Source organism: Drosophila montana, unplaced genomic scaffold, assembly GCF_035044405.1.
Source record: "Drosophila montana isolate Dmon_TW-CO22-7 unplaced genomic scaffold, ASM3504440v1 contig_3257_1, whole genome shotgun sequence".
Classification (NCBI taxonomy): Eukaryota; Metazoa; Arthropoda; class Insecta; order Diptera; family Drosophilidae; genus Drosophila; species Drosophila montana.
Genome location: NW_026998140.1, coordinates 1,054,461 through 1,073,071, shown reverse-complemented (window position 1 = coordinate 1,073,071; position 18,611 = coordinate 1,054,461). Strand labels below are relative to the sequence as shown.

Genomic DNA, 18,611 nt, shown 5'->3' with positions numbered 1-18,611 from the left:
TGCGATATGTCGGATGTGTCACACAGTTGATGATCGTCGGTGATCGTCGGGCACAGCTCCACGCTGTCAGGGCCGGGTTGTGGCCGCCTGTTGGTTGACATTATGGTTTCATTGCCAGACCACACTTAGGCGAGCTTCACGCTTGTCCGGCCACGCCTGGCGCATTAAAAAACAGAGAGAGAGAGAGATGCAATTCCGAGTAGTCGGTTGCCAGCCGGACAATGTGCATGTAATTTTGAATTAATGCCACAAGATTCGCACGGGCGGGGGGAGACTAGGAACTCTCGGAGACTCCAGCCGGATTCGTTACGCCGCCGGAGCGCATTGAGTCTCATAATTGATCGTAATGTGCAAAGGGCCTGTCAACAGGCCAAGGGACTGGACGCGGCAGGACACTCGCTCCGTTCGTTCGTTGTCGATAAAAAGGACACATTCGCCTGCGGCATTTGTCGCGCTCGACTCGCACTTCCTTGCGCTTCTTTTGTCGTGCCAGGTTTCTCGCTCTGGAACCTTGCCGATTTCATGGACGAACAATGCCCATCATCGATCTCCGGGATGTGTGGGCCACATTTGGCATGCATCGAGTGCGGAACGAGATGAGAGTATCTCGTCGTTGGAGGATCTGGCTGCATGTGCCCCGCAAATCTTTGCTTTATTGATAAATCTAGCTAGATTTGAATGAATCCCGCTCTTAACTTCTAGGTATATGTATAGCTATTACTTTATGGCTGGCTTTATGACCTGGATTTATAGCACAAGCTTATGGTGCTCGCTTGGCAGGTAGCTCGTATACCCTACAGTTTCCTGTTCACACATTTCGGCTTGCAAAAGTTGTCGACTAGCCAAAATATCGAAACTTTCTTTGTTCAAATGAAGAAATTTTTGGCGACCTTTCCATTTTAAAATATTTTGATCTGATATTAAAATCAGAAATGTATTGGTTTCTTCTCAATTTTCAATATGTATAATAATTATATATCTTTCTATAGTATCACAATATTATTAATGTTCCATATGTGTTGAATTCTTGAGAACATTTCTGACCCAAGACTATGCAGATATTTTTGAGAAATATTTTTGTATATTTCTTTTCATTTTAAATAAACAATAAATTACCTTAAAAGTGCTTGATGGAAATTGATTAATTTTAAAATATTGCATTTTAGGGAAAATGTTGTTTTAGCAATTGGGAAAAGGAAAATTAAGTTCCTACTGCCCGAATATAGTTTTTTCTGTCTTTTAATATAATATTAATATGATATTGATATGAAGATTTAATTACAAATCATATATTTATTAATATATTAATAATATGTATATAATAAATATTTAAATATTGATTATTAATATGACAGATTGAAATACTTGTTTTAAATTTGAAAGATTTATATATTCAAAAATTCAAGTAAATGGTGCTAAGAAGCCCTGCTGGATTTGTGGCTTATAAAATCAGAAGATTGTAAAGTCTTTAACTAAGAACATACTAAGAGTTATATTGAGTATAATACAAAATAAATAAGTATTATATTACTTGTAAAGACAGTCTTAATATTCCCTCTTCCATTACTTACACAATCATTTCTAATGTTCAGACCAAAATATTTAGCTCTCGATCTCGCTTAGCTCTCTTTTGGCTGCTTAGCTAAACGGATATTGTTCTATATCTTGGCTCGAGCCCCTTGCAAATCTGAGCAAAGTCAGTAACTAAAGCCAACAGAGCTTACTTTTAAGTATATCTGTATATCTGACAAATGATTGCTTGGATCCATTGCCAAATGTGCATATCAAATGCCCAAAAACCGAGAAGGGCAAATTCTGAAGAAGCGCGATTTAATAAATCTGCTGCGAAAGTAGAACAAATCCGTGTGGCACATGCTTAACCCTTTACTTGCCAGGGGATTACCTGCCACTTGAGCTCCATTGAGCTGTTGCAAATCAGCGAAAATCAGCCAAAAATTTTAAGCCCAAGTGGATTGTCAAGTAATCCCACAGGCAGCGAGCGAGTGAGAGAGAGAGAGAGAGAGCGAAAGAGAGAGAGCGAATTGCAACTGAACTAATTTTGGGATTGGATTAAGCGCAGATTCCGTGAATTTCTTGTTTGATTAAAGCGCAACTTTTTGCCGTTGTTGTTGTTGCTGCCTTTTTATAGCAATTAACTGTGCAATATGCCGAATCAAAACAAGACGCAGCAGCTAGAAAGGGAGAGAGAGAGAAAGAGCGAGTGAGCCAGACTGTCTGTGTGTGTGTGTGTATAATCAACAGCCATACGCCTACAAGCAGAGCGGCGCAGCAACCCCTGTTTGGATTGGATGTAATGGATATTTTGACGCCGAGCCAAGCAAAGGGCTGCAAATAAACATCCACAAGTTCCAAAACAAACGGCGGCCAGCAACAAAAACAAACAGCCCAGTGTGTGTGTGCGAGAGTGCGCGTTTGTGTGTGTGTGCTTGTGTGTGGATGGCAAGTGGAACAAAATGGTCAGCCAAACCGGTTTGAGCGAGAGGCGGAGTCAATGCTGCGCTGTATACCTAGCCTGTGCGCGCTCTCTGAGCGCGTGCGTGCGCGTGTGTGTGTGTGCGCGAGTCGCGTCAACTGAAGCGTATGTGTGTGTGCATGAGACGCGCTCACTGCAGCGTGTGTGTGTGTGTAAGACGCGCTCACTGCAGCGCTGCGTATAAATAGCGCGCCTTGCTGGTATGGAGAGTCAGTATTGAGCGACGCCTCGCAACGTGCACAACGCAACAAACAGTTACAAACGTGTGTTTCGTTAACATAGCAGTAAAATTGTTGATAAATACTTTGCAAATATGGTGAAAAGTGTCTGCGAAATGGAATTCAAGAGCAATTTCTCCATCGATGCCATTTTGGCCAAAAAACCAACAGCACCCGTGATCAAGCAAGAGCCAATGCCACATCAAACGCATCCCCATTATCATCCGCATCCATATGCCAACTCTGACGGTGAGCTGTCCGCATCTGAAGATTTTGATAGCCCCTCGAGAACCAGCACGCCGATGAGCAGCGCCGCCGAATCGCTGTCCTCGCAGCACAATGACAAGCTGGATGTGGAGGAATTCGATGATGAGGACATCGAGCTGGACGGCGAGGAGGACAGTGATGGCAGCAGCGAGCATGCGGGCAATCCCAGCAAGAAGCAGAAGCTCAGCGCCGGCAGCAATGATAACAAAAAGCCGCCGTACAGCTACAATGCGCTCATCATGATGGCCATACAGGACAGCGCCGAACAGAGACTGACCCTGAATGGGATCTATCAGTATCTGATCAATCGGTTTCCGTACTTCAAGGCGAACAAGCGCGGCTGGCAGAACTCCATACGCCACAATTTGAGCCTGAACAAATGCTTTACGAAAATACCGCGCAGCTATGATGATCCCGGCAAGGGCAACTACTGGATTCTGGACCCCTCCGCCGAGGAGGTATTCATTGGCGAGACCACCGGCAAGCTGCGACGCAAAAATCCCGGCGCCAGTCGCACCCGACTCGCCGCCTACCGTCAGGCCATCTTCTCGCCCATGCTGGCCGGCGGCTATGGCGCTCCGGCGGGCTATGGCTATCCGGGCATGCAATTTGCCGCCGCCGCTGCCCTCTATCAGCGCATGAATCCGGCTGCCTATCAGGCGGCCGCTGCGGCTGCCGCTGCTGCTGCTGCCTATGGACAGCCACAGATGCAGTATCCATCAGCCGCTGGACCACCGCCGCCGCCGCCCGCCGCTGCCGCCCATCCACAGCTGCAGGGCTATCCGGGCGTGCATATGAATGCCGAGCTCTTTCAGCGCATGCAGTTCTTTGGCAAATTCCCGGCCAGCTAAGGCGACCAGCCACGTTTGCCACGCCCAGCGTTTTGGTTTAATGGGACAAGGCTTTGGTTAAGCCGCCGCCGCCGTCGTCGTCGCCGTTGTCAACAGCAAGAAGCCGCACACACAATCCCCTTTGACGTCTGAATGTTGCATTTAGCAAGAGCCAACAAATTTGTTTGTGTCCAGCGCCGGCCTGGACAGCCGGTTAGCTTTCTGGCTAGCATTTGAGTAGCAGCGCCCCAGGCTAAAGAAAAAAAAAAAATACAATTCAAATACAGCTGCTCCGCCGCCCAGCACTCGGCATGGCGGCTTGTAGTTTGGCTACATTAGAAGTAAATAAAAAAAACTTATTTATTAAATACATAAAACTAATAAAAAAAACATTTTAAATGAACAAAAAACTTGAAATTGTTCTTATTTTTATATAACTTATATTAATTTCTAGCAAATTTCAAACATTTTCAGCTGTTTTTGGCAGTTGTTAACTTGATTCAAGCTACTTTCGAGCGAACTTAACTTATTTCAAGCTAAGTTTAACTTGATTCAGGCTATTTATCAATACATTTTAGCCTTTTTCTTATTATTATGGCTATGAATACTTATTTTTAGCTATTTTTAACATTTTCTATATCCAGCTACTTTTAGCATATCTTATCTTTTTTCTTGCTTTTGCTTAACTTATTTCGAGCTGCTTTTGCTTCTTTTAAGCTTCTCTCTTGGAACTTAACTTAATTCTAGCTGCCTTTGGTCACTTTCCGCTAGTTTTAGCTTTAAAACCAACTGCCTTGGGTCAGCTATTAGCTGCCTTTTTAGCTGCTTTTAGCTGCCTGATGACTTAATTAGGCGGCAAACATGAGATTTGTTTGAAGCTGTGCGCAGAGAGAGAAAAGGGGCGATCAGCTAAGTTGTTGTTTTTGTTGTTGCCGTTGTTGTTGTTGTCGTGTTGTTGTCTCAATTTCTTGGCTCTTTACATGCCCAGTGACAACTCCAGCTGTGCCCCGCACCGCAGGTAACCCAACTAGCCCGAACCCTGCGCACGTAGGACTCCTTGCCGGGGTCCAGTTCCAGCCAGGCCATTGTCTGATCCAGCACACGTCTATTTGCCTACACACACATGTCTGTGTGTGTGTGTGTGTGTGTGTAAATACAACAATTTTTCTTAACTTTTGTTATACAATTTTTCAACTAATATGCTCTGGGTAAAAGTGAAAGATGAGAACCCTAGCAAAAAGGGCACCGACAATGCCAAGCGGGGCCACTTTTTTCACTTCATCTCTCTCCCTCTCTCTCTCTCCCGCTCTCGCTCTCTCTCTCTCTCTCTCACACACACTCTAGAGGTAGCGAAGGCGTTGTTGAAATTTCTCAAACTGTTTTGTTCTGTTGATGTCTACATTTTCAAATATTCCAAAATTTTCAGAGATAGAAATTTGTGCGGCAGCCGCGCTTTGATCACTTGTGATCACAGCTGTGTGTGTGTGTGTGTGTGTGTGTGTGTTAAGTGCGCAACATGTGAGAAAAACGGAGCATCAACAATCATCAGAACAAACATCATCATCATTATCATTGTCATTATCATTATCATTGTCATTATCATGATCATCGCTGGCATCAACAAGTTCCTCTTCTAACAAGGCCCGCTCATATCATAAATACTGCGCTTTTCTCTCCCTCTCTCTCTCTCTCTCTGTGATTCTCCCTCTCGCTCCCTCATCGATTTGTTTCAAGAAAATGATAATTAATATCATCGTTAGTCAGTTGCGTGAGTGAGCGACGGTTTCGGTAGCAATTATCATACTCGTATTTTCATCTCTTTTATTTTCTTTCATTTTCCTTCTTCCATTTTCAATAATTGTAAATTATTGTTCGGACACTGTGTCTGTTTTGGGTTTTGTTTGTGGGTAAATCATGTTATTGAAACGATTAGCTGGCAGTTTTATAGGGTGCCAAGCAGCACTGGCTGCCTCTCAAGAGAGATGGGGAGGGGGAGGGGCAGGTTGGGTAGGGGGGAATGAATGGACACAGTTGTTATAGGCCTGAAGTCAGCTTAACAGTTGGTGCCAAATGAACGCGTGAAGGTTTCAGTTATTAACTTGGTTAATTGAAAACCGAGTTTAAAGTATGTCAAAGCTTCACGAAATCAAGAATGTCGACAGTACTTAGTTACCTAAACTAATAAGCGAGAAATCGCCGGTTCAACTCTGCAAGAATTTTCAATTATTATTATTTCAATATTTTCAATTGTAATTGTTGATTAAATTTGTGGTTATTTACAAAGAAAAATGCAATTTTTTATTAAATAACTAAGATATGAATGAATAAAAGTTTGCGCCATGCAATGCCGCGTAATTTCTTTCGGAATAAAGTTGAAAACAAACTTTGAACATTTCAATTAATTTTCAAAAATAAAATATGAATGTGTTAGTAATTAATAATTAAATAATTTTAGCCGGGTAACGCCGAATCATTTTGCTGGTATAAAGTTTAAAGAAAACTATTCTTTTTTTATTAGCACATATTGAGCTTTAATATTTAATTTTCGTTTAAATAAGATAGAAATATGTGTAAATAATTAATTTATTTGAGCCGTGCAACACCGGGTAATTTCTGCTAGTAAAAATATAAGGACTAGGCTTTTCCAATTTAATTTTCTTTAAATAAGATTTGAACGTGTGTTTATTAGTTTGCGCCGGGCAATGCCGCGTAATTTCTGTTAGTTTAAACCTGGGAATAGAATTTTATTTATTTTTTTTTATCATATCTTTTTCATATGATAACAAAAATATATAAAACTGTATTCCCTTTAAGCTTTTCAATCTACATTTTATATTGAATTCGAATTATTTCATATATATGTATTTTTTAATTCCCATATTAATAGATTACAATATCCGTGCTTTAATCCAAGCCCGCCTTTTGCTCACTTCAACTCGCATGTTTTCATGTGTATGCGAATATTTGGGGTTTAGGCCGGGCTCAAGAACACATGCAAGAGTTAAATCGGGCCCACACATAAGTCCCATATGCCATCCAATATTTTGCATATAGAAGCCAAGCTTAGCCTCGGCGACTTACAATCCTGTGAGAAACTGTTGGGAACGGAGTTGCATTGTTTGATTGGGCAGTTGCCCGGCTTAAGTAGCCGCTTGTTATTGAAATAGTTTTGGATGAGCGCATTATATACTTAACACATTGCGGCAATTGATGCACGGGAGCACGGGATTTGCTGATTGAATCCACTTACCTAAGCCAAGGGACGAGACCTGAGACTCCGGGCTCAATTTCGAACTGGTCTAAGTCGCTAAAGCAGTTTGTGTCCTTGTGTTGACCTGTGGAATTATTGGTTCATGGGATCTGCTAGATGGGATTTCTCTTAACTGTATCACACACACAGTCTCCGGCGGTCTCCGGAGGTCCGCAGCACGCGCGGACTTGCTGTGCTTAACCAGTTTCGAGTTGAGTTCGGAGTTTGAGTTTGAGAATTGGCTTAAGTGCTCGACATGCAATTTACAAAGATAACAACAAGCTGCGGCAGCCGAAAAACGGATCTGCCTTACTTATCTTATTACCCGGGTTAAGTGCACGGATTACGTGGTCGAAAGAGCAGCAAGGAGCAGCAAGGAGCAGCGAGAAGCAGCACAAGCTGATTACCTTTAGGCTTTGTCTCTCTCCCTTCTCAACCTTCTCTACCTTCTCCCGGCTGCGTTTGCGTGTGCCGTTTGTTACACTTTTTGTGCATTTAGTCTGCCCCAGGCTGAGGCAGCTAGAGCAGGACTAAGCCTAGTTTCATTAATGATTCAAGCCCATCCAACCAGTTCAGATTTTTCTCTCTCTCCTTCTCCCTCTCTCTTTCCCTCCCTCTCTCGTATAAATATTTTATATATATTGTATATAGATCGGTTAGTTTGTCTTTGAGGCTTAACCCGACGCGTTGAGGTTTTAGTCGCTTTGTCTCTCGCCGGGATGTTCTTCTTGTTCTCGAGGTGATGAATAGACAATCGCTGTAAGTAGATAGTAGATAAGTTTAGGCTAGACAACTTTGTGCAGGATGAGTGTGGAAGATGCGTGGAAAGCAGAAAACAAGATGTTGGGGAACAAGATATATGATTAGAAGCAAGGAATTGTTAATAGCTGCCATAAATAATCAAGATTTGAGATAATAGTAACAGAAATTCGAATAAAGTAAAAGAAATTAATCAAGTGAAAGAACTGAGAAGAGATATAAAAAGGTTTTGAGAATATATCAACAAAATTTGGAACAGAAATTTTCCCTATTAATGCAAATAAATATTTATTAGAAATTATTAAATATTTTTATTAGGGAACACATATTTTCCTTTTTATATATCAACAAATTATATATATGAAATTATTAAATAACTCTCCAATTTTGAATTGTTGTTTGAATTTATTAGAGAATACATATTATTCTTTATCAATTACAAAGCTAGATATATTCTGTCTTGTATGCACGGGGATTTGAACCCTCAACTTTGTGTTTAGCATGCTGTCTCTGCGTTCACTTAAATATGTCTTGATTCCTGAGAATGTATACATATGATGGCATTGTAGTTGACAAAAGAAATGTTTTAATTTCTATATTTCGTTTAATTTAAGAATGTACATAATATATATATAAATACGGGGATTTGAACCCTTAACTTTGTGTTTAGCAGAGCAGACGCTCAGCCCAATAACATTGTAGTTGACAAAACAAACGAAAAATTATAATAATTATTCAATATATTTCTTGGTGTACTATAACCAATTGAAGAAGCAGCTTAAAAATGTTACATTTTCCGCTGAATTTGAACCAGCGACTTCTAGCTTGCTAGTCCGACGCTCAAACAACAAAGTCAAGCGAACTCATGACGTCAAAGTACACTTATTCAGCTGCGTTTTTCAGTCCGTCTGGAAAAACTCTTGATATATATATATATATATATATTAAGTTTATTCTTATATATATTTATGTATACATAGATTTACGATATGATTTCATGAGAAGCACCTACTCGCAAATCGCGTGTCACGAATCGGATTGTTAACTCTTGCAGCTGTAGACCATCTGCAATTTCTGACATCGGAGTTCATGTGGCAAGTTGTCAGGCGTCGTCGTCTTGTCAACCCGCCTGAACTCACTTCCGTTTCTGGGGTTCAGTCCGGGGCTCAATCGAGCGGGTCCAGTCATCGGAGTATGAGTGCGACTTCAAGTGCATTCATTATTCATACTCATTCATAATTTCTTTTAATTGTGCGCGTATTTTCTTGATCAAAAGTATTTCTTCAACAGACAACAATTGGCCGGCAGCAGCAGCTACTACTACTACTACTACGGATTCATTCACATATGTAGTACATTTATTTATTATTCTGAATTGGTTCCGTTGAGAGGTCGCGCAACAGTGTCAGAGTCCGAGTCCGAGGCCCAGTCTGATTCTCCCTGGTCACGATGTGCAACGCGCGCGTAAATTAACTTAATTGAAATTCGGGTCAACAGAGAGGCCAAGATAATGAAAGAAACTAATTAGAGAGCAACTCTCGTCACTCGCCTAGACTCTAGATATATAGATATGCCCTCTACAGTCGTCAACTAGCCACCTACCCACATGCAGGCGGTTTGTTGTGTGTCGCTACAAATATTTATACCCTGTAACCAATCGAAGTGGGTGAGAAGTGTATGCTGTTTCTGTACCTATGTATGATAGAGGAAGTAGTAACATCTACAAAAGCTAGAGAAATTGGAACAATCTATTTTCCTATGCCAAGAGAAACTCTCTCTTCATTGTTAATAACTCGAGGATTATAATAGATAGCTATATTAAATTTGGTACATAGATTCTCGTAGCATACACAAAGGCTAAGAATATTTCCATTTTGTGGATACCTTCTCCTACTTCCCTTAAAACAAGAATAAAACTTATTTTGACAGGCAGAACCTTGTGCTTTGGCATGCATAAACTTTAGCATGGCTTATTTAAGCCCTGAAAGTTTGATAAAGATCGAACTGTAAGAACCGAAGTTACTCAAGAATATATTTCTAATTTATAGTGTATTCTTAACGATAGGATCTTGGGCTTCGGCATGCATAAACTTTGGTATGCCATATCTAAGCCCTGAAAGTTTCACAAAGATCGGACTATAAATACCGGAGTTACTCAAGAATGCATTTCTATGGCAGGGAACAGAGCACAGGGTATCTGCTAGTCGATCACTCGCGACGAGAACTCTCTTTGCTTGTTTTCAAATATTTTCATTGCGCTTTCATTGTTGTTGCCGTCGTTTGTGTTGCCATTATTTGATTAGTATTTGTGCCATGGGTTAACAATTATTTTATTAATAAACATTTGAATGTGCATTTGCCCTCATCACTGAGCTGGGCAGCCGCCGCACATCGCATTCAATTAAAAACACATTTTGTGGTCACTCTGCGGTCGCATAAAGCAGGCTGGAGGGGTGGATGGATGGAGGGGTGTAGGGGCCAGCAGTATATAGGTGACACGCCCGACCAAGACTTGCAAGGCTTCCCATCCATATCGTGTATAGCTTCTATATGTTGGTCGATCGATAGTGTCGCTAAATTTAAATACGTAACTCAGCTGCTTAGTGTCCGTTTTGTGGGTCGCCGGCAGCCTGAGCCGAAGACATAAATCAACGATAAATGACAATAAATTGTCATGTGACTGTCGTCTATAGCCTTGGCGAAAATCGTGCTATAGGTAGTACGAGTTCCAGTACAACATTAATGAGGCAAGACTTGAGCTGAACAATCCACAAGTATATTTCACTCTTCTAGATGCCTTACAATTACTATTAGCTCCCAGTTTTAAGCATGCGTTTCCCTTGCCGTTAGAAATGTTATAGAAATAAGATAGATTATTGAAAATGTGTGTGAATTTCTTCGAATGTTAAACTAAGAATGTTTCTTTCTACCACGTTCCCTGAATTTTCCGCACTTACGCGTGGAATCAGCCAAAACTACTCTATTATTAAAACAAATGTTATAAAAAGTTTGTTATTAATAGAAACTAAATGCAGAATATTTTTGTAAAGTACGATAAGTTTAATAATAAGTTTATACCTTCCGTGAATTTTCCGCATTTGCGCGTGGATTTAGCAGTAACTCCTTTATTACTAAGAAATGAAAAATGATTTTGCTATTAATAGAAACTAAATGCATAATACGGTTGAAAAATATGATAAATTTCATGTAGCGGACTTTCGTGAATGTTTCACTCCTCAGCGTGGAATTAACAAAAAAACTCCTTTATTTGTAAGAAATGCTATTAGACTTTTTTTTATTAATAGAATGTAATTACAATTAGATTAAAAATATGATATAACCTGAAGCTAGAACTCTCTATTTATTTAACTATCAAAGGTTAATCGGATCCGTGTATCATTTACAATTGGAATTTCGCACTTGAATCTAAAAATTCGAATTGTTACAAAATTTCGACTGTCTGTCGGGCTCCTAATTGCTTTTGTCTACTTGCCCCGGCATCCTTTCAATTGCACTTGGTAACCCCAACTTCCTTTTGCAGATCGTGCGGATAGAGCCCATGTCATTTGACAGATTTCACACTGATACAGTGGGCACTCGGCAAGGGGCAACCATTGACTGCCAACACATTGGACAAATTAAGACGGGCCAAAGGGCCCAGCGTGCCTGGACCTCAATTAAATTGATTTGGATCAGCGGCCAGTGGAACCAAGTGACCAACAAACGGCAAACGGCAAGCGGCACCAGCATAATCAACCAAGCCAGGGTATGTTCTTTCACTTTCTCTATTCGTATACCCTGTAGCCTTTATAATTGGTTAAAAGCGGGCGTATTGCAAGTCTGCGCAACAGGCAGAAAGTTGCCTATTTATTCTGTATCTGTGTGAACGATCTCAGAGAATATTTTTTAAAAATTTATGGAAACTTAAACTGATTATTTTCGATTGCCAATCGATAGTTGTGCTATATGGAAATCTAAAAACTACAAGCAGAAAACCTTATCCGTTAAAAATCTAATCTGCAACAGTTTAAAAAAAATATAAATATAAGACTAAATATAAGACTATCCGAGTGGAGGACATCGCAAGTCATCGATAACTCTCAAACGATAAATATCAATATCAAGTCTGTTTATTTTTGTTTTTAATTTCGTAAGATCTAGGGACTCATATGTTGATTTAAAGCTTATCGACTGGTATACGCAGACCCAGAATGTTCCGCATTTTGGACTTCCAAAAACTAAAGTGGGCAAATTTAATTTTTGGTATATCCTTGCATATAAATGTCATCTTTAAGTCCTGCAATTTTCATAATCAGGCCGCAAATGCAAGAGTTATTTTAAAATGCATTTGCTTTAGTTCAAAATAGGGACTAGCCGCGATCCACAGCACATTGCTGGATCTATTTTGTTAGCACAAAAAGAGCATATAAATAGCTAAATCAGTTTACAATTTTGGCAGAGTATCTTCTAATAGCCACACTTGAGCTATAAAAATGCCAGTATTAGCTTTTTTTTATTGCAAATAGGCTATAAAAAATCATACAATTTTAACAAAAACCTCTGCAAATAGCCACATTTTAGCTATAAAATATAGCTATATTTGCTTTATAAGCGAAAAAACGCCAAAAAATAGCTAAATATGTTTAAATTTTTACTGAGACTCGTGAATTGAGCCATGCGGCTATATTTAAGCTATAAAATATAGCCATAAGTGCTATTATAATAGGTTTAAATATTGATAAATATCTCTAAAAATGACTACATTTTAGCTGAAAATAGCTGTTGTGCCATGTCATAGCTATTAAATATATCTAGATTAGCACTACAAGCAACAACAAAAAACCAGTACAAATAGTAAAATACGTTTAAAATTTTGTCAAATATCTCTGAAAATAGCCACATTTTAGCCATAAAATATGGCTGTCATATAGCTATTAAATATTGCTGTATTAGCGCTCTAAGTATAAATAGCCAATACAAATAGCTAAATACGTTTAAAATGTTGATAAATATCTCTGAAAATAGCTACATTTCAGCTTTAAAATATAGCTAGTCTGGCTTAATTAGAATTAATTGGCAAAATAAACAGCTTAATCTGTTAACAATTGTTGATAATAGCAAATAGCCAAATTGTAGCTAAACAGGGTATCTGCCAGTCGAGCATTGTCCAGACTAGAGCATGCTTCTTATTTTGCTTCTGTTGTCCGATTATGCAGCAATAAATCCGCAAATGAACCCGCAGCAACAGCAGCTTCTCAGTTTTGTGTGCTGTGGAAACGGAGTGGGATTTGGAATGGGAATCGAAATGGGAATGGGAATTGGAATGGGAATTGGAATGGGAATCGGAATCGGAATCGTGTGCGTGGCCACTGACTTTTAAGCTGAGCCGCAACAACAGCGCCCTTCTGGGTGTTGTTGTTGTTGCTGTTGCGCTTTATTTGTGCTCGTTGTTGCTGTTAATTGTTACGCAGTTCATTAACACACAAACAACACCCGACCAGAGCAGACCACAGCACAGCACGGCACGGCACTGTACGGCACACAAATCATGCTTGCCCCTTTAAGTTGCCACCCTCGCGTGGCACACGCGACCAGCTGCCCCTGCCCACGTTCCTTACCCCCCCCGCTTAAGCCTATGCCCCTTTCCATTGCCATTCCCATCTCCCTTTGGCAGCAGCAACATCAGCTAACGATGACATCTAAGCGGTTGCCCGTCGACGACGCTAACGACCTTCTCCACATTGTTGTTGTTTTTGTTGCTTCTGTTGGTGTTGGCGCTGCGTGAGTTTTGGCAGTGTTTCTTTTCGTTAAATGCGTGTAAATCAGTTTATAACACATTGTCAACAATTATCAAGTGTTAGCCTAAAAGGGGTGCTAACATTGCTCTGAGTGAGCGCTAGTGGGGGGGTGGCCAGAGGGTTGGGTTAGCTGGCAACACAGCAGTTTTATTATTTTATTTTTGAGGCCTCGTTGCGCTACGCCTAAACGAAAGTCTCCTAATGGCATGGAATGAGGCATAAATATTATTCCAACAGCATTGTCTTAGCCGAAGTCAAATTTTAGTCAATGTTAGCTAAATTAGAAAGAGCTGAAGGTATTTTAAAAAAAAATTAGCGATGATTAGTGCGATTTGAGTACATTTTAAAGCAATATGAGAAATAGCGCCTCTCTATGCAATTCTCATTGCATCAAGATTTGCAAAAATAAATAATAATAATAAGATTTGCGATTTGATTTGATTATAAATCAATAGCAATAAAAATAGCAACCATCTATGCAATTCTCATAACATTAAAATTCGTAAACAATAAATAATAATAAAACCATTTGCAATTTAAGTAAATATTCAATCAGTGTGAATTTTAAAAAAGCACCTTCCTATGCAATTCTCATATCTACATTCGACAAAGAAAATAAACAAAAAAATAAGAACAATATAAAAATAATAATTATAAAAACAATATGATAATAAAATAATAATAATAATACAACAATAAAAATAATTTTGTATCTTGCGAGTGATAATAATAAATTAATTATTAATTATTAATAAGTAATTCTCTACATATCAGCCTAGGTAAAGCATATTGATTGCCTAATCTTTGTAGGGTATTCATCAGCCGGTGCAGCCGGGCAGAGCTTACTTTCTAAGCTCACTTCCTGCTGCTGCTGCTGCTGTTAACCACCCGTCGTTAACCATACGCTGTTTCCCACCGAAACCCCCTTCTGCCCAGCCCCTGACCCTGCCCCTGCCCCTGTCCCCCTCTCACCACACCCACCCCTTGCTCTGGCACACTTGTAGCACACTCGTTTGGCTGTTTATTTGCAAAACGAAGCGCACGATAATAACAACAATAACAAGTGCCATAAACGTGAGAGGGAGAGGGAGTTGGAGGGGAGGGGATGAGAGGGAGATGTCCACAACTGCCCGTTGTCCTGCGAAAGGACTCCCTAGACCGGAAAAGCTGCTGTGCGTGATTTCAACAAAATTTGGCCAATTTGTTGGCCACGGCTCGCAGCCAACCTCCTCCGCCCCCTGCCCCACACCCTAGATAAAGGAAACAAAAAAAAACAGGGTATATCAAGTTAAGCGTAGTTTGCTGCGCCTTAAACGAAATCAGATGTCAGGGCAAAGGGTTTTAACTTAACCCTTTCGGGCCTTAACCCTTTCTTGGCTGGCTGGCTGGCTGGCTGGCCTTAATCGAGCCAAATCCCGCGCGCTGATGTTGGAAAATATTTGGATGGCTAAGCGACGGCGATTAGGCTGAAAAATAGTCGCAAGTTTCACGAACATCAGATTAATACGCGCTAAGCTAAGCTCCGCTAAGTGCCAAGGAATATCTAATCCTTGCTTAACTCTTTTCGAGTCCTGGGCGTAGGTAAGGCCAATTTGCAGCTCAATTGTGTGGCTACTGTGCGGACTCGAGTCCCGAGTCCTGAGTCCCTCTGCCTGCCATGTAAACAGACAATGTAAACAACGGAAGCCGATGTCCTGCTTAACCCGTTACCCGCCAGCCCATACCCTATATATATGACATTTAAGCCAGGTAGCCGGGCACGCCCGCGCCTAGGTAGCCGCCGCTCTGTTTGCATGCCGTCGCGTTGATCCGCCGTACAAACAAGCTAATCCTGCGGTTAAACTGCCATTGAGTTTATCAAAATAAACCGGGCAATGTCTACCCGGAAGGACGTCGCGATCGGCGCGGCGCGGAGAGATCCCGGCCAAGCGAACGGGTTGAGAGTCCGTGAAAACGGGTTAAGAGATGCTCACGGATTTATTTGGCCCTTTGGGCAAATATCAAATGCATGTCTTCTGTCTATCCGCAAAACTAACAAAACTAAATGCCAGCTATAAATCTGGCTGATTAGTAAAGTGCTCTCGCCCCCTAAAAACTCTCGCGCTGACCGATTCTCGAATACTCTATAAGCCGCCGTATTGATTTAGCGTATTTGATGTGCGGTAGCTGCGTTTTACAACCAAATTGTTTGCATTTCCGCAGTTCTTGTCAATGAAAAATTCGACTCTCTGTTTGTCGTTTAAATACGGCTTCCTGTTTTTTAAGCTAGCCTGAGCAGGATATGCCAATTCGAACAAAGCTGGCGATATGATATTCGAAATCTATATTTATTTATGGCATACTCTGAACGAGTTTGTCGATATTATCGCACTAGTTTATCGATATTTTTCTACCTAATAGCGATAAATATCGACTTGGTTTTCAGCGCAAAGCTCGAGGATTATACGATCGATATACTTGAAACTTCGATAGGATTGGGAATAGTTCACTTTTTGTATACCTCCCCCGGTTTCCCCTATAATAAGAAAGGAACTCAATTTTAAAGTTAGAGCCTTGCGCTTTTGATATTTGATTTTAGGCGCAAAGTTCGAGGATTATACGATCTGTGTACCTCAAACTTGATTTGAAGGTTCTCCCTTACACAGATTGGGAATAGTTCACTTTTTGAATACCTCCCCCGGTTTCCCCTATAATAAGAAAGGAACTCAATTTTAAAGTTAGAGCCTTGCGCTTTGGTATGTACACAATTTTATGTGTCATATTTAAGTCCTGGAAACTTCAACAAGATCTGACTGTAAGCAACCGAGTTAATTGGGAACATATTTCCCGTACACAGCGTGGGGCAAAGGCAAGAAGAGCCTCCCATGATATAAGCCATATCTTAACCCAAATCTTACAAGTATAGAACCTTTTTCGAATAAGATCGTTTTGTTATTGGGTAAGATTAAATAAATATATAAACGCGATATACATTGGGATCGACAGATATAAACATTACATATATTCAGATACACTTCTGGTCTGTGGACAAGCCATGTCTAAGAAGAACCCATAGAAATTGGGTAGTCACTTCTGTAATGGCGCCAAGCGATTCCTTTTGTGGCCAATTTGATGCAGCGGATACTTTGGAATTAGGTACTCCAATCTCTGATGGCGCCGCAGGGAACATTCCATATAATCCTGCCAACGGACACTTTGGGGCGTATGGCACTCCTCGCTGTTGCCCTGCAGATAAATCTGTCGCCTGAGGTCCAACCAAATGGGCCGATGCAGATGACAGCTGGTATAGAGCATTCGCTTTAGATAGTCCACGACCTTGGGCACGTTGTAGATTTCGCTGCGGCCAATGCAGACGTTTTCCAGATTTGTGTAGCTGCAAGAATGAGAAGAAAACAAAAATGAAGAGAATGATTCGACTTGGAAAGGCAATCGGCGAAATTTACGCACCTTGGATAATAATCCGAAACCATATAAGTCTCTATCAGAAACCGTAGAGGTGTGAAGCGGTGGCCTATGCCAAATCGAGTATCGCGGAACATTTTGCCGAAGGTGATGCCCCAAAAGGTGGCCACCCATTCGCCTTTCTCGTTTTTTATGAATCGCGGCATGGACACAGTTAGTTCCTTGTGCGTTACATTCGGACCTTTTGCCCTTTTTGTCGTTTTTCTGGCTGCCCCACCTGCCCCACCTCCAACCTGAGCACCAACCCCTCCCTGAGCACCACCCCCTCCCTGAGCACCACCTCCAGCATCTCCTTGCTTAGGTGCTCTCTGAACTGCAGCGGCCTCCTCCTGCTGGGCTTTCGCCCAAAAGTTAATCCTCGGTGGGCCACGCCGATTGGGCATCCACTTGTCAAATGCCCCGCCAACGGCTGCATTACCGTCTTTCCAAAAAGTCATCTTTAATTTGGGGAACACGCCGCTGGTGCTGATTTTCTCTGTGCGAGCTACACGCATCGCTGCAGCGTCCGAGCTGTCCGGCGATTTTAGCTGCAACAAAGACGTGTTATAAATTGTCATATCGGGCTCGGAAGACCTACGAGCATTATGTTGAGAAACAGCAGGACCGTCAGAGAACTTGCCGTAGACATTTCGAAAACTTTCACAGGAATTTCGTAAAACACAAAAATCAACACGAAATGCTAAACTATAACCAACTGACGTTTGAGAAAATGTAAACGAAAAAGGAAAGAGTTTTCGTATCAGCTAGAAGACGTGCTTCGACAGATTCCACCCGCATGTGTGGAAAAAACGTGAAAACCATTTGCATGAAACTTTTTTATTTACCATCTGATCGGCCTCAAACTCATTTTCAAAGATCTTTGTTCAATTTCATTTGAGGGGTGTTTCACACTTTTCAAAAAATCCATTCCTCCTTGGTGGAAATGGGGGTCAGAGATTTGGTGGGTCACGTTTCGTGTTCAAATTTTTTTTCAAAAGATCTAATCGAAAAATCATTTAAAACGTGTTTCATACTTTTCGCATAATCCAAGCTTCCTTGGTTTGAACTTAATGAATACGTCTTTCAGCCTTTTGGGGAATTTCACCTGAAACGGTGGAAAATTGGCGGAAAACGTTAGTATGAAGATTTTTTTTTACCGTCCGATCGGCTTCAAACGTCATATTCATAGATCTTTGAGAGAATTTATTTTATACGTGCCACGTGCAAGGCCGGGCTATACCCGCTCGCAAATTTATATAGCTTCAAAAGCCAATATACTCCTTTTCCGCTTTGCGTGGCGGGCATTAGGGGAGAAACTGTTACAAGCAACAAACCAAAACAATGAACAACAACAATAATTCAATACACACTCAATTGAAAAACGCAAACACAAACGAGGATCCATTGTGAAAAATGTGTAGCCAGCAATTAAAATGCCGTTGTGTGCGCCATTTTGTTTTGACCTGCGGGCCCCCATTAAGCTTATATGTGCACGCGCGAGAGCGAGAGAGAGAGAGCGTGAGTGAGTGGAGCTTTTGCGCGCATGTCTCCACT

At 41.0% G+C, this 18,611-nt stretch overlaps 2 protein-coding genes across 2 annotated transcripts; one reads left to right on the top strand and one right to left on the bottom strand.

The window, feature by feature from the left end:
* Positions 1 to 2,719: 2,719 nt before the first annotated feature.
* On the top strand, positions 2,720 to 4,199 carry slp1 (sloppy paired 1). The gene has a single exon (XM_064690355.1). It carries the CDS (start codon positions 2,808 to 2,810, stop codon positions 3,828 to 3,830), a length of 1,023 nt encoding a protein of 340 aa, XP_064546425.1. The 5' UTR covers positions 2,720 to 2,807; the 3' UTR covers positions 3,831 to 4,199.
* A 12,326-nt stretch (positions 4,200 to 16,525) lies between these two features.
* LOC135434013 (uncharacterized) lies at positions 16,526 to 17,808 on the bottom strand. The gene is made up of 3 exons (XM_064690349.1): positions 17,656 to 17,808; positions 17,064 to 17,605; positions 16,526 to 16,989 (listed from the first exon to the last, which is right to left on the bottom strand). The coding sequence occupies exons 1-3, from the start codon at positions 17,704 to 17,706 to the stop codon at positions 16,683 to 16,685; spliced, it is 900 nt and encodes a 299-aa protein (XP_064546419.1). The 5' UTR covers positions 17,707 to 17,808; the 3' UTR covers positions 16,526 to 16,682.
* Between the last annotated feature and the right edge of the window lie 803 nt (positions 17,809 to 18,611).